The sequence below is a fragment of the Geotrypetes seraphini genome, chromosome 4, assembly GCF_902459505.1.
Source record: "Geotrypetes seraphini chromosome 4, aGeoSer1.1, whole genome shotgun sequence".
Lineage (NCBI taxonomy): Eukaryota > Metazoa > Chordata > Amphibia > Gymnophiona > Dermophiidae > Geotrypetes > Geotrypetes seraphini.
The window spans coordinates 184,456,174-184,469,216 of record NC_047087.1 but is presented as its reverse complement, the minus strand read 5'-3'; the positions used below and the strand labels follow the sequence as shown (position 1 = coordinate 184,469,216).

The following is a 13,043-nucleotide window of genomic DNA, read 5'->3' as shown; positions in this document are numbered from 1 at the left end:
AAGGAGGAGATAATATCTCTGTATAAGTCTCTAGAGAGGCCTCAATTAGAATACTGTGTACAATTCTGGAGACTGCACCTTCAAAATGATATAAACAGGATGGAGTTGGTTCAGAGGAAGGCTACTAAAATGGGACAGAATAGAGAGAGGGAAAATGCTGGGGACGGGAAGGAAACAGATTCGTAAATACAAAGGTGGCAACTGACTGGGTGAGAGAGTGGAGTGGAGACAATAGAGAGATCAGAGGAGACAATGGGAAAGAAGGGGGGTAAAGACACTAGAGCCGTGAGAGAAAAAGAGAGAGAGAGAGATGCTGGGAAGGTAAACAGAGAAAGATAGGGACACAGAGAAGGAAAGAGATGCTGGACTATTGAGAGGGGACAGAGGAGAGAGGGAGAGATTTAGATTTTATTTTATTTGATATACTGTAATTACTTAACATACCGCTTAATACAGTGAAGTTTTAAAGCGGTTTATAAATACAATAAAGTTTTAACCGTATACAAATTCAACAAAATCAGTATACAAATTCAAACAGTATACAAATTCAACAAAATCAACTTGAAACAAAATTTACAAAACATAAAATATAAAAAATTAAATATAAAATTCACAAGATTAAAAAAAATTGGCAAAGCAGCACGTAAAAATATAACCAAAAAACAAACAGAATAAGAATAATTTAGCACAAGCTTGCTCAAAAATCCAAGTTTCAGAAGTCTATGAAACTCAGAATAAATCACAAATACTGTGAACATTAGAAGGCAAGGAATTCCATAGGCATGGGCCTAAGTAACTAACTTCTGTTATGTGTAGATATAAGTGTAATAACCTGAAAAGACAATGTTGTGAAGATCGCAAAAGACGACAATGATTTTGTTCAGCCTGCCGGTCAAATACTGTGGTGCTTGCGTGCAAAAGGCTTTAAAAAAACTCATTACCATCTGTTGAAATGTAATTCTAGCATAAGCAGGCAACCAATGTAAGTCTTTCAAGAGTAGTATGATCAAATCTGTTACTGTTAGTTACCAGACAAGCTGCAGTATTCTGAACAAGTTGAAATCTTTTCAGACTAGTCTTTGTAAGACCCAAATAAAGAGACTTACAATAGTCCAGTATACTGGTAACAAAGGCACGGACCAGCAGTGGCGTACCAAGGGGCGGCGGGGGGAGAGGGGGGTGAGTCTGCCACGGGTGCACGCTCCAAGGGGTGCACAGCCGGCTGGATCCGGAATTAGAGAATGTGTCCATCATGGCTACGGGGACAAGGCCATTCACCGCCCAGTCACATATCGCGCGGTCACATATCGCGCGGTCACATATCGCGCTCCCTCCCTCCTTACTGCCGCCGCTGAGTTTAAAGCACTACCTACTCCCTCCTTGCCCCTTACCTTCGTGGCCATGACGTCTAACCTTCGTGGCCATGACGTCTAACCTTCGTGGCCACGACGCCTTCTTACAGCAGCCAGAGTGTTGTAGTTGCGTGTGGCTGCCGTAAAGGTAATCTCTAACGCAACTGGAAGCTGCATCAAAGATGACCTTTACGGCAGCCATATGCAACTACAACGCTCCGGCTGCTGTAAGAAGGCAGTTTAGACATCGCCAGTCACAGGTCAGGGGCAGGTAGGTTTGTTGCACCGGGTCTGTTGTCGGGAAAGGGGGGGGGGTGATAGTGCCATGAAGGTAAGGGGCAGGGAGGAGGAAATGTGGGGTGGAGAGGAAAAGACACTGAAGGGAAATGGATAAAACAGAGTGGGGAGAAGGACGCTGAAAGCACATGGGGAAGACAAAAGGGGAGAGAAGGACACTGAAAGGACATGGGGAAGACAGAGGGGGGAGAAGGACGCTGAAAGGACATGGGGAAGACAGAGGGGGGAGAAGGATGCTGAAAGGACATGGGGAAGACAGAGGGGGAGAAGGATGCTGAAAGGACATGGGGAAGACAAAGTGGGGAGAAGGACGTTGAAAGCACATGAGGATGACGGAGGGGGAGGGAGAAGGATGCTGAAAGGACATGGGGAAGACAAGGGGGGGAGAAGGATGCTGAAAGGACATGGGGAAGACAGAGAGGGGAGAAGGATGCTGAAAGGACATGGGGAAGACAAAGGGGGGAGAAGGACGCTGAAAGGACATGGGGAAGACAGAGTGGGGGAGAAGGACGCTGAAAGGACATGGGGAAGACAGAGGGGGGGAGAAGGACGCTGAAAGGACATGGGGAAGACAGAGGGGGGGAGAAGGACGCTGAAAGGACATGGGGAAGACAGAGGGGGGGAGAAGGACGCTGAAAGGACATGGGGAAGATAGAGGGGGGAGAAGGATGCTGAAAGAACATGGGGAAGACAAAGTGGGGAGAAGGACATTGAAAGCACATGAAGATTACAGGGGGGGAGAAGGGCGCTGAAAGGACATGGGGAAAACAGAGTAGGAAGAAGGATGTTGAAAGGACATGGGGAAGACAGAGTGGGAGAAGACGCTGAAGGTAAATGGGGAAGAGAGAGTGGGGAGAAGATGCTGGCAGTGAAGAAAACAGAGATGCCAGACTATGGGGGGAGTGGAGGGAAAAAAGGTGCCAGACCAATTTGGAAGGGGAGAGAAAGGGAGAGGCACAGTAACAGAAATGGAAGACACAGAGAGAAGAGAGACAGTGGATGGAAGGAATTGAATGAGAAGATGAGGAAAGCAGAAACCAGACAACAAAGGTAGGAAAAAAAATTATATTTCTTTTTCTTATTTTTTGCTTCAGGATAAAGTAGTATATTAGTTGTATTGATAAAAATTTACAAACAAAGCTCTGCCAGCTGAACATCTTTCTCCAGTGCAGCAGCCAAAACTTTGATTTATAAGGAAGGAATAAGCTAAATATTGCAATACTGAGGCTTGTATGGATGCTGCGGGGATGGTGACGGGGCGGTGAATGGGATGCCAGTGACGGTGACGGGGCGGTTAATGGGATGGCGGTGATGGTGACGGGGCAGTGAAGGGGACAGTGGCTGGGGATGGTGCAGTGACGGGGACAGATTTTTCCCCCGTGTCATTCTCTATCCGGAACCTAGAGTTGGCAGCCGTGCTGAAGTGAACGAAGGTCCCACGATGACTGCGCCATCTACCGCCTCTGTTCTGGAAGAGGTAAGTGATGTTGGGGGGGGGGGGGCTGGCAGCCACGGTCATTGCGGGATCTAGCCATAACTCCCTGCATCTGCCGACCCAGCCGGTGCAGAAGCAGTCATCGCGCCTTGCTGATTTGGGATGGAGAAAAAAAGGAGCATAGTAGGGTGGTGAAGGGTGAGAAAGGGGGTCAGGGTGGTATAGAAGCATGGTGGAGGGAGAGAAAGAGGCAGATGCTGATGGAATTGTGGGAAAAGAGACATAAGGGAGAAGGATACTGCATGGAATTGGGTTGGAGGGAGAGAAAGGGGGCAGATGCTGATGGAAGTGGGGGGGGGATGGGAAAGGAGAGAGTGAAATGCCAGACCATGGGGATGTGGGAGAGGGAAGAAGAGGAGAGGAGAGAGATGCCAGACCACTGGAGGAGGGAAGGGAAGAAGATGGATGCCAGACCAATGGGGGTGATGGGAGAGATGGAAGGGGGAGGCATAAAGTTTCTGGAAGGGGAATAGAAAGAGAGAAGATGCCATATAGAAGGGGCAGCGAGAGGGTAGACAGTTGATGAAAGGAAGAGAGTGCCAAAAAGATGAGGAAAGCAGAAACCAGAGAAGACAAGGTAGAAAAAAAAATTCTATTTATATATTTATTTTTTGTTTTAGGTGAGATGCATCGCTGTTTCTGTGATGTTGCATTGTATGCAGAGTCCAGCTTCTTGGTGTTTCAGTTTAATCTTTGTTTATGTATTTTTATTCTATCTCCCCATTTACAAAACTGTAGAGCGTTTTTTAGCATTGGCATCTGAGCTGTTACCATCGTGGCTAAAAACTACACTACAGTTTTGTAAAAGGAGGAGGGGTTAATTTGTGATTACATACTAGGTGTTTTCTGTGTTCTGTGTGTTCAAAAAGACATGGTTTTCTGTTAGGATTGACTGTGTAGGATTAATCTGTACTAGTCTGGCTTGTTTAATTTTACAATAGGTTTATTGATGTACTGCTCACTGCAGTATGTAAGATGCTGCCTTTTCCTAGGTATTCATATGTGACGTATGGATTGTTACTAAAAATCATGCTTTTCATACAGATGGGTGGGGGGGTGTCAAAAAATGATGGGCCCTGGGTGTCACATATGCTAGGTATGCCACTGCGGACCAGCCTGATTAAATTTTCCTTACAAAGAAGAGACTTCAGCTGCTGAATCAATCTCAATTGAAAGTACCAGGATTTCACACAAGACCGATTTGTTTATCAAATTTCAATGAGTTGTCACAGTGGAAACCTAAGGTGACAATTTCTTCCTTAAGAGGAATAGGCATTCCCTACAACATTAGTTGAACAGATGAAGGATTATTTTTATGAGACAGCCAAAGCACAGCTCATTTCTCTACACTGTAAGACAAATCATGCTCATTTAACCATTCAGCCAATAAACTTAATTTGCTTTTTAAATCAGACATCACTTGAACTTGATCTTTTTTCATGAAAGCGAATAATTGATTATCTTCTGCAAAAAGATGAAACCTTAACTTTCAGCTATCGAGAAGATTAGCCAATGGTAGCAGACAGATGTTAAAAAGCACAGGAGAAAGTAATGAACCCTTGCAGCACTCCTGTGCCCCAAACCCTATTCTCAGATGTCTCGTTATTCTAATTTATGAACTGAGCAGAATTAGAACATGCTGGTGCAGGAGAACGGAAAGAGAGGGAGCTATGAGAAGGGACAGGAACACATAGGGGTGATGGGAACAAAGAGTTGAACATGGGGGAGGGAGAGGGACAGTGACACAGAGGGAATGATGGTGGACATGTTCAGCTGGAAATACTTAGGGCTCCTTTTATCAAGCCGCACATGTTTCATCATGTGCTAACCTCCGCCCTGGCCAAAAAACTACCGCCTGCTCAAGGGAGGCGGTAGCGGCTAGCATTGCCGGCAGTTTAACGCACACTGGCGCAGCTTGATAAAAGGAACCCTTAGATCTATGCTCCCTGTAAGCTCATACATTTTAGGAGCGTTGCTCGCAGATTTTACATGGCCGCTCACAAAAATACTTGCAAATCTGGAAAATTGTTGGTTTTTAGACCTTTTTGTCACACAAATTTATTTATTTTTTTTTTTTAGAACTTGTCGCTCACGTGAGGAAAAATGTGCATGCATCTGGCCAACCCTTACAGGGAGCATTGGGTGGGACTCGCACTTACAAGTGTAACCCGTAGAATACTGTAAGTTTGGCATAGTTCTTCAGCAGTTAGGTGCGAGCACCTACACCAGCTTTAAGGCAAGCTTAAGTGCTCATGCCTAAATTACAGGTGCATATTTCACCTATAAAGGAAGGAAAGTGCCTATTTTCCATTATAGAATAAATGCCTATATGAAAGGCATACACTTCCCCCTCCCCATTCGCAGTTTCCACACTTGCAGTTTCACAATTTGCAATTATTTTTTTTTTTTGGGGGGGGAACCCATATTTTATCAGGTTCCTGCCTCTCTCCCGCCTTCCTCCCGGCATCCCGGCCTTATCTGGTGGTCTAGCAGGCTTTCGGAGCAGGAGCCAGCTTCCTACACTTCTGCCCCGTATAGATCGCCAAAAGGAAATGGCTGCCGTGAGCTCCCGCACTACGGGAACTCACGGCAGTCATTTCCTATTGGTGATATACATGGGGCAGGAGTGTAGAAAGATCGCTCCTGCTCCAAAAGCCTGCTAGACCACCAGGTAAGGCCGGGATGCCGGGAGGAAGGCGGGGAGTGGAGATACAATGCGGACGAGTATCCGCATTGACTGTTCAACTCCAGCTGTTTAAGCTAAGTATCTTAATTTTTACTGGTTCTGTGAGGTGGATTGGTTCTACCCCACGTTTTATTTTACCATCACTGAATCATCCCACAAGTGGTCGATTCAGCTGGAAGTTACAGTGTCTCTTTTAGTATTAAGTTTTGTTCACGGATGGTTTTCTGCCTTTAATTTTTGATATTGTTTTTCACTATTTGCTTTTGTTACTTTGGACACCCTTTCATATTCATTTTCACTAAGGAAGGATATTCTACATAAAGTTCCACTGATTGCTTTTCACTACTGGTATTTGGAACGTGACTGTAATGTGGACTATGGACTATTTTGTGATCTCATTCTATTTATTCATTTGTTCCAGTGTTGTTTGACTGATAGACTTTTTGACTTTTTTCTTTTCTTTTTATTTAGGTAGTGTGGGGTGTTTTTTGGAGGGTTGATTCTTCTTCCCTGTTTCTTATTTTGGCTCCTTCTGTCTCTCCTTTGGTTTTGCTCAAGCACTTGATTTTTCCACCAGTTCACTAACATATAATTTATAAAGGCACGATGATGTACGGGGCAGGATTTATTTAGACTTTTGTCTAAGTGTTTATCACTCAATAAATACCTGCCTGAGGCTATTGGTCATCATGAGGGAAAATCAAGCCCGTACTGACTAGTGCATTGTAGTTTGCTTCATTATCTGTGGCCTTATTTCAGGATCTGTTGGTGGTGCTTGGTGCATGCCATTGAAGATTCAGACTTTGGTGCTTAGATAGGATATTACCAGTCATTCAAAGATCAACATGACATAAACAGTACAATCAAGATGAATACACCTACTTATAGGGTAAGTATAGTAAGAAAAGATAACTTTTAACTGTCTTTCTAAAAGCAAGATAGCATTCAATATCCCTAATTTCACACAGTAACTGATTCCAGAGCTGCGGACCAATGCCTCCCAGTAACTGCCATTATAATTAAATTTGGTGTCATAACTTTAAAAGGCAGCATTCTATCATCAATAATAATAAAACCCTAAGCGCGCAATGCACTTCTATCTCCGTGATCCGTAGCTCCATGGCAAAGTAGGCAGAGACATGATAGTAGCGGTGCGTGCGCGAGTGGCGGTTTTCAGCACATGCGGCATTTTCCTACACTTCCTACAGCTGGAGACAGCAGCGGTTTCTGTGCGCCAGTTGCCCTTTGCACTCAAAAAAAAAAAGGTACGTGGGAGAAAGGCCATGAGAAAAAGACAGGCAGGGGGCATGGAGATAGACAGACAGATAGAAATAAAGACAGACACACAGAAAGACAGGTAGGTGGGAGAAGGGGCACAAGAAACAGACAGACAGCAGCCAAGGAGAGAGATAGAAAGAAAGACAGCGGCCAAGGAGAGAGAGACAGACAGACAGAAAAAAAGACAGACAGACAGATAGCGGCCAAGGAGAGAGATAGAAAGAAAGAAAGAAAGACAGACAGCGGCCAAGGAGAGAGACAGAAAAAAAGACAAACAGACAGATAGCGGCCAAGGAGAGAGTCAAAAATAAAGAAAGAAAGACAGACAGCGGCCAAGGAGAGAGCGAGAGAGAGACATAAAAAAAAGACAGACAGACAGGCAGCGGCCAAGGAGAGAGACAGACAGAAAGACAGACAGGCACATCTATTCTAGCACTGGTTAATGTAACGGGTTTAAATACTAGTTAATTAATAATTTAGTTCCCATAATTAAAAAAAGAAATCACTCTATATTGTATGTATATACAGATACAGAATGAGCCATATACTGAAGACCTGTGGCAAATTAAATAGAAAAAGAGCAAAATTTCAACAGTCACAGTGATCCTAGTAATCTGTGCTTTTTACCAGGCATGTTAGTGTTTCCAATTTGTTATTCTTCACTCTGAAACCACTCATGTTTTGAGGGCTTATCCCACCAGCTAGAACTCAGCTGAACAGCAGTATGGATTCAGCATAGCTGATCACTCAGCCCCCCTGGGTTTGTATGAGGAATAGAATCATCCCGAAGGTCCCTGGCCAATTGGGGAGGAATTTTCAAAATAATCTTTCTGTCCTTGAAGAAGTTAATAATGGCCAACAGGTGCCACTTGCTACAGAAGTATGCCCTCTCCCGTCTCCAATTAAGGAACAACATAGAGACTGGTCTGTGCACTCTTGGAATTGCGGCTATGTCTCAATAGGAAGCTGCAGGCTGGATGGAATGAGTAACCAGGAACAGGTGAAATCAGAGCACTGTGAATACTCTCTAAGTGGTGTCATTATTTACATGACTCCAGATGGTTGGAAGAACCTTCCGTAGTTCCTAAGCAATCAAGGAAAGGGAGGGGAGGAAGTCTCATTGACATCTCTGACAGATCTACATTCAACGGATCAACAAATCTGCATTTTACCCAGAGACACCTGTGAAATTCATTCCAGATAAAAAAAATGAAAACAATATTAAAGTCAACTCAAAGACACAATCACTACATAAAGATAGGTGCATGATTTATGTGCTGATCTTTACACTAGATATTCAGTGGTCCTTTAGAACTAGGACTGTTGAATAGATGGTCCTAAACTTAAATGAATAACTTTGGTTTAAAGGCAGGACAGCTGTTTGTGCAGTCCCCCTAGACAGATAAATTAATCCAGATCATGGCTGAATACCCCCACAAATTTGGGCCTCACTTCTGGAATACCTCCAGCCTCTCCTCTTACAGAATGGATAACTTTTGGACAGGAATGATTATTTTCCTATTTCCGCCTCTTTTTTGGCAGATCAGGTCTGTACCACACTAGCAAAACATCTGGAGGATGTAACCTAGTGTTACTTGAAGAGTTCTGCAGGCTGTTTTGCTGAGCTCTTGGTTTACAAGCATGGAGACTCTAAATCTACTTCCAGTTCTTGGTCACTCAGAACAGCCACAAGAAGGAATATTCAGAATAAATATCTTTGCTTGCCACTCTGCTGGAGGAAAGTGAGCTTCACAGCAGACAAGAACTGGATTGAATAGAACTACCATATTGGGTCATACGACCACAGATCCATCAAGCCCAGTACTTTGTCTCCAATAGTGAGGCCAATCCAGGTCACAAGTACCTGCCAGGATCCCTAGTGATTACTAAAATATGAACTGCAGACTAAATTGTTCCATGGGATTGGGATCCACACATCCTTACCCCCATCCAATGATTTTCATTCCTTGTGCATTTAAGTGTGTGCCAACAACGAAGCTTTTCCCACCACTGAAGGGTATGGGGTCTTATCAACATTTAACTCATCCCTCTGATGCATCTTGTGACCTTGGGAAAGTCACTTCACTTTCCATTGTCTCAGGTCAGCCCTAGAGCTAGATGTACTAATGTGCCAACATATGTTAATATGATTTTTCATACAGTACAGAGGGTAATTTTTTTAAATGGGCGCCTACTTTTAGGTGTGTATAATGCACCTACTTAGAGCCTCTTTTATAAAGGAGACTAGGCACCTAGTTTTTTTTTTTTTTTTTTTTTAAATACTAGTATAACATGCCAAGAATGTGTCCAAGTTCTTAACACACCAATCATAGAAATAATATAAATACATGCACCTAGATCAGGAAAATACGTGCAGAGATTATAGTATTATTAAAATCTGTGCATATCTGTGTACCCTCCCACACTCCACCTATGCCCACCTGTAAACAATACAATGTGGCACATATGTACGTATTTACAGGTTAGTTCTTAGCCAATATGCTGGTTAATTATGTACATATTGTCACCATGTATCACCAGGCCAAGCCCAAGCAGAAGTGGCCGAAAGAGCCCAGAGCCCACGGTGCTGACCGAGCAGATTATCAGTACTAATTGGAGTTGGTGGATCAAGTAAAAACACCCAGTTTTGCTTCCAACACAAAATTATTTTATTCCCATAGGAACTTCAGCTTCCAAACCCACAATTGCATTCCCAGTTCAAAAAACAAAAAAAACCTTGTATTTCCCAGTTATAGTCCAAAAATAACTCTTCTTCTCAGTACAATAGTCCATAGATTCCCAAACTACTTTCAAAATACTTTCTTGCAGTTGGATATAGTCTCTTGCTGGCAAACACTCCTGGCAGCTTTAGACTGGATCCATCTCTGAACTCCTTGGATGCAGAACTCAGGGCAGAAGGGAACTCCTCCCACAATGACCGCTGGTTGTGGTCCCTCCCAACTAGGACCCACAATCCAGTCTATGGGAAAACACCAAAAGGAAAAAGGTCTCCGAACTACTGCCAAGGCTGTGCAGTGCTATTTTGCCACAGCCTAGAGACTCTGTGGTTCTTGCCCAAAAGGAATGCTAGGAACCCTCACAAGCTGCTAAGGCTTTCAGTAACCTTTCTTTTTCCTTAAGGTTACAGAGACAGCCAGCCCATTAATTAGCACAACCAGTCTCAGCCTAACTTCCTTTAAACCCCATCGGTTTCCATAGCCCACTGGTCAGCATCAACATCTCCCTCTTTAAAGTCCATGGATTCTTCCTGGTCTAAAAAAAAGTCTTCACTATCTGAAGCTTCCCTCATGCATTCATCTAACAGTTCAGCTTCCATAAAGTTAGCTCTGACCTGGGGGTTAGGCTGAGGTGTGCTACTGCATGCTCTTGGAACTGGTCTCCTGTCTCCTGTCTCCTTTCTGTCTCCTCTCCAGTGTGGGTTGGTTAGTGGCTACCTCCCCTCTGAGCACTGCTGCTGGTCCCTATAAGCCTCAGGATAATGAGCAACAGGGCTGGAATGTTCCTGGTGTTGCCTGGAATTGTGTCCCCCATGAAGATTAGGAGATGTGTGGGGCATCCTTCCCCTAGGAACAATATCCTGAGTACTATTAGTTCCCCTTACCCATTGTTCTCCCTTCTCTACCTCCAGCGAAAACAAATAGGTACTTCTCTGCTCTTCACTGAACCTTCCCTGTCTGGCTGTAGTTCTGGGCTGAGGGGTTGGTGTGGGTAGTGTTTTATCTCTTTGGGAGAGTATTTTCCCCCAACCTAGCCCTAGGCATAGGCGTCCTTTCACTACCCTGCTCAGTCACAGGGCCTACCCTGAGACACTATTTATCAACATATGTATATACATGATGAAAATATGCTATTTGCATGCTTTCTGCCTGGTTTTAGGTGGAGGAATGTGTGGAAATGGCAGAATTCTGGTCAGTGATGCATAAGGAGCAATTCAGCAATGGCATATGTAAACCTAGATGCGAGCAGTTACGGGGGGGGGGGGGTATGGGGTGTCATAGAGGTAGGCGCCAGTATATTAGGTCAGGATATATCGGGCCTAATTTACCAGTGCCTAACTTGTATGCCTAGCAATGCCTAAGTTTACCATAACTATTCACCACCCCTAACCATGCCTACTCTTAGAGGTAGGCGTCAGAGGGTGCCTCTTAGGTGTTGTTAGGCATTGCACGCATATCTGAACACTTGAAACAATAGCAACTTGGATGAAAGCCCACAAACTAAAACTAAATCCGGTCAAAACAAACTTCATCCTGCTTGAAAATAACAAAACCCCATCCGTAACAAGCCTTGTCATAAATTCTACAACATACGACATCCAACCCACTTTAAAACTCCTGGGAGTGCTAATAGATAGAGGCTGTACATTGCAGCCACAAATCAACAATACAATAAAAAAAATAATTCGCAGTCATGAGAAACCTGAGGCAAATCAGAAAATTCTTGGATAGAAAACAATTCCAACTCTTGGTACAATCCCTAATCCTAGATCTAATAGACTACTGCAACATATTATATCTCCTATGCACAGCAACCATGATAAAACAATTACAAACAATACAAAACACAGCCCTAAGACTGGTCTACTCACTGAAGAAATTCGACCACATCACAGAGGCATACCACGACTCACATTGGCTCCCAATACAAGCGAGAATACACTTCCAATTTTACTGCCTAATATTTAAAGCAATAAACGGAGACATCCCAACCTATTGGAACAATTGACTAGTTCAATCCATCTCAACCAGACATAGGAGAACCCACGCACCATTCATACACCCTACAATCAAAAACGTCAAAAGAAAAAAACTGTACGACAACCTTCTAGCCACTCAAGCTGCAAAACTCGACACACAACTCTACAACCCATTGACCATGACCACAGACTATAAAACCTTCAAAAAGAAATAAAAACCCTTCTATTCATATAACACATAAAACCGAACTAACACCTGCATCACCTGCAACTACTACATATGAACTTCTAATATCATGTCAACTCAGATGTAATCCTTAACAACTCTAAGAAATGTACAAACTATTCCCTAAATACTTCTAGTCTCCGGACAAACGATTTGTAATCCTCCTTGAACTGCAAGGTAATGGCGGAATATAAATCCCTAATGTAATGTAATGTAATCTGCACAGAACCTTAATTATCAGTTTAAAAAATTGATTTAAATGAGTTTTTAATGGCATTGGAGGCAGAGGCGGAGGCGGCATAGGTGGAGCTAGGACAGAATGGGGTGGGACCACATGATGTCTTTTTCCATGAAAAAATCTGGTAACCCTAATTAATATGAATGAAGATGAAGTGACTTAGAAAAAAAATATAGCAGTTTTCAGCCTTATATTAGGTTTATATTTTACTATATACTGTACTCTGGTCTTAAAAACTTGTGAACCGAGTCGAGCTTCATCAGGAGATGACCCAGTATGTAAGCCAAAGACTAGATTAGAAAATAATGAAATGCTTTCCATATTTGCTCTCTTCAAATGATTGCAGCTCAAGGATTAACTCATGAGAATCTTGTATGTTAATAAAGTTCTTTACTTACAGAGGAACAGAGGCATTTGAATGGCCATTGATTCCACTATATGACACGCTTATGTTATTTGTCAGCGTTGAAAATTTATATACTTTTGGGGTGTACAGTCTCAGGATTCATCAGTAAATTCCGGCATCATGCTGCACCTCAAAGTTAACCTACCTGGTGGACAGCTGCATTTCTGCGGGGCATCTCGAGATTGTCGCAGTTTTGGTAAATGGGCCTTCAATTTCTGAAAAGGCAAAAAAGCAAGACGAAAAATGAGTCAGGCATGTGGTGCTCATCAGAAGATGTTGTGAATTTGCTGATTCTTTGAGAAAAAGCAGGGGGTTGGCTCCAGATCAATCAGAAAATCAGTTCAAAGT

The 13,043-nt window shown here is 43.3% G+C and overlaps 1 protein-coding gene across 12 annotated transcripts in view; it reads right to left on the bottom strand.

Annotated features, from left to right (window-relative positions):
* The window catches only part of COL13A1 (collagen type XIII alpha 1 chain), a 646,904-nt gene that overhangs the window by 556,163 nt on the left and 77,698 nt on the right, over nt 1-13,043 (bottom strand). For all 12 annotated transcript variants that reach the window (XM_033940521.1, XM_033940520.1, XM_033940522.1 and 9 more), the window contains exon 2: nt 12,841-12,910. In XM_033940521.1, the coding sequence (XP_033796412.1) occupies nt 12,841-12,910 (70 nt within the window). The remainder of the gene's footprint in view (nt 1-12,840; nt 12,911-13,043) is intronic.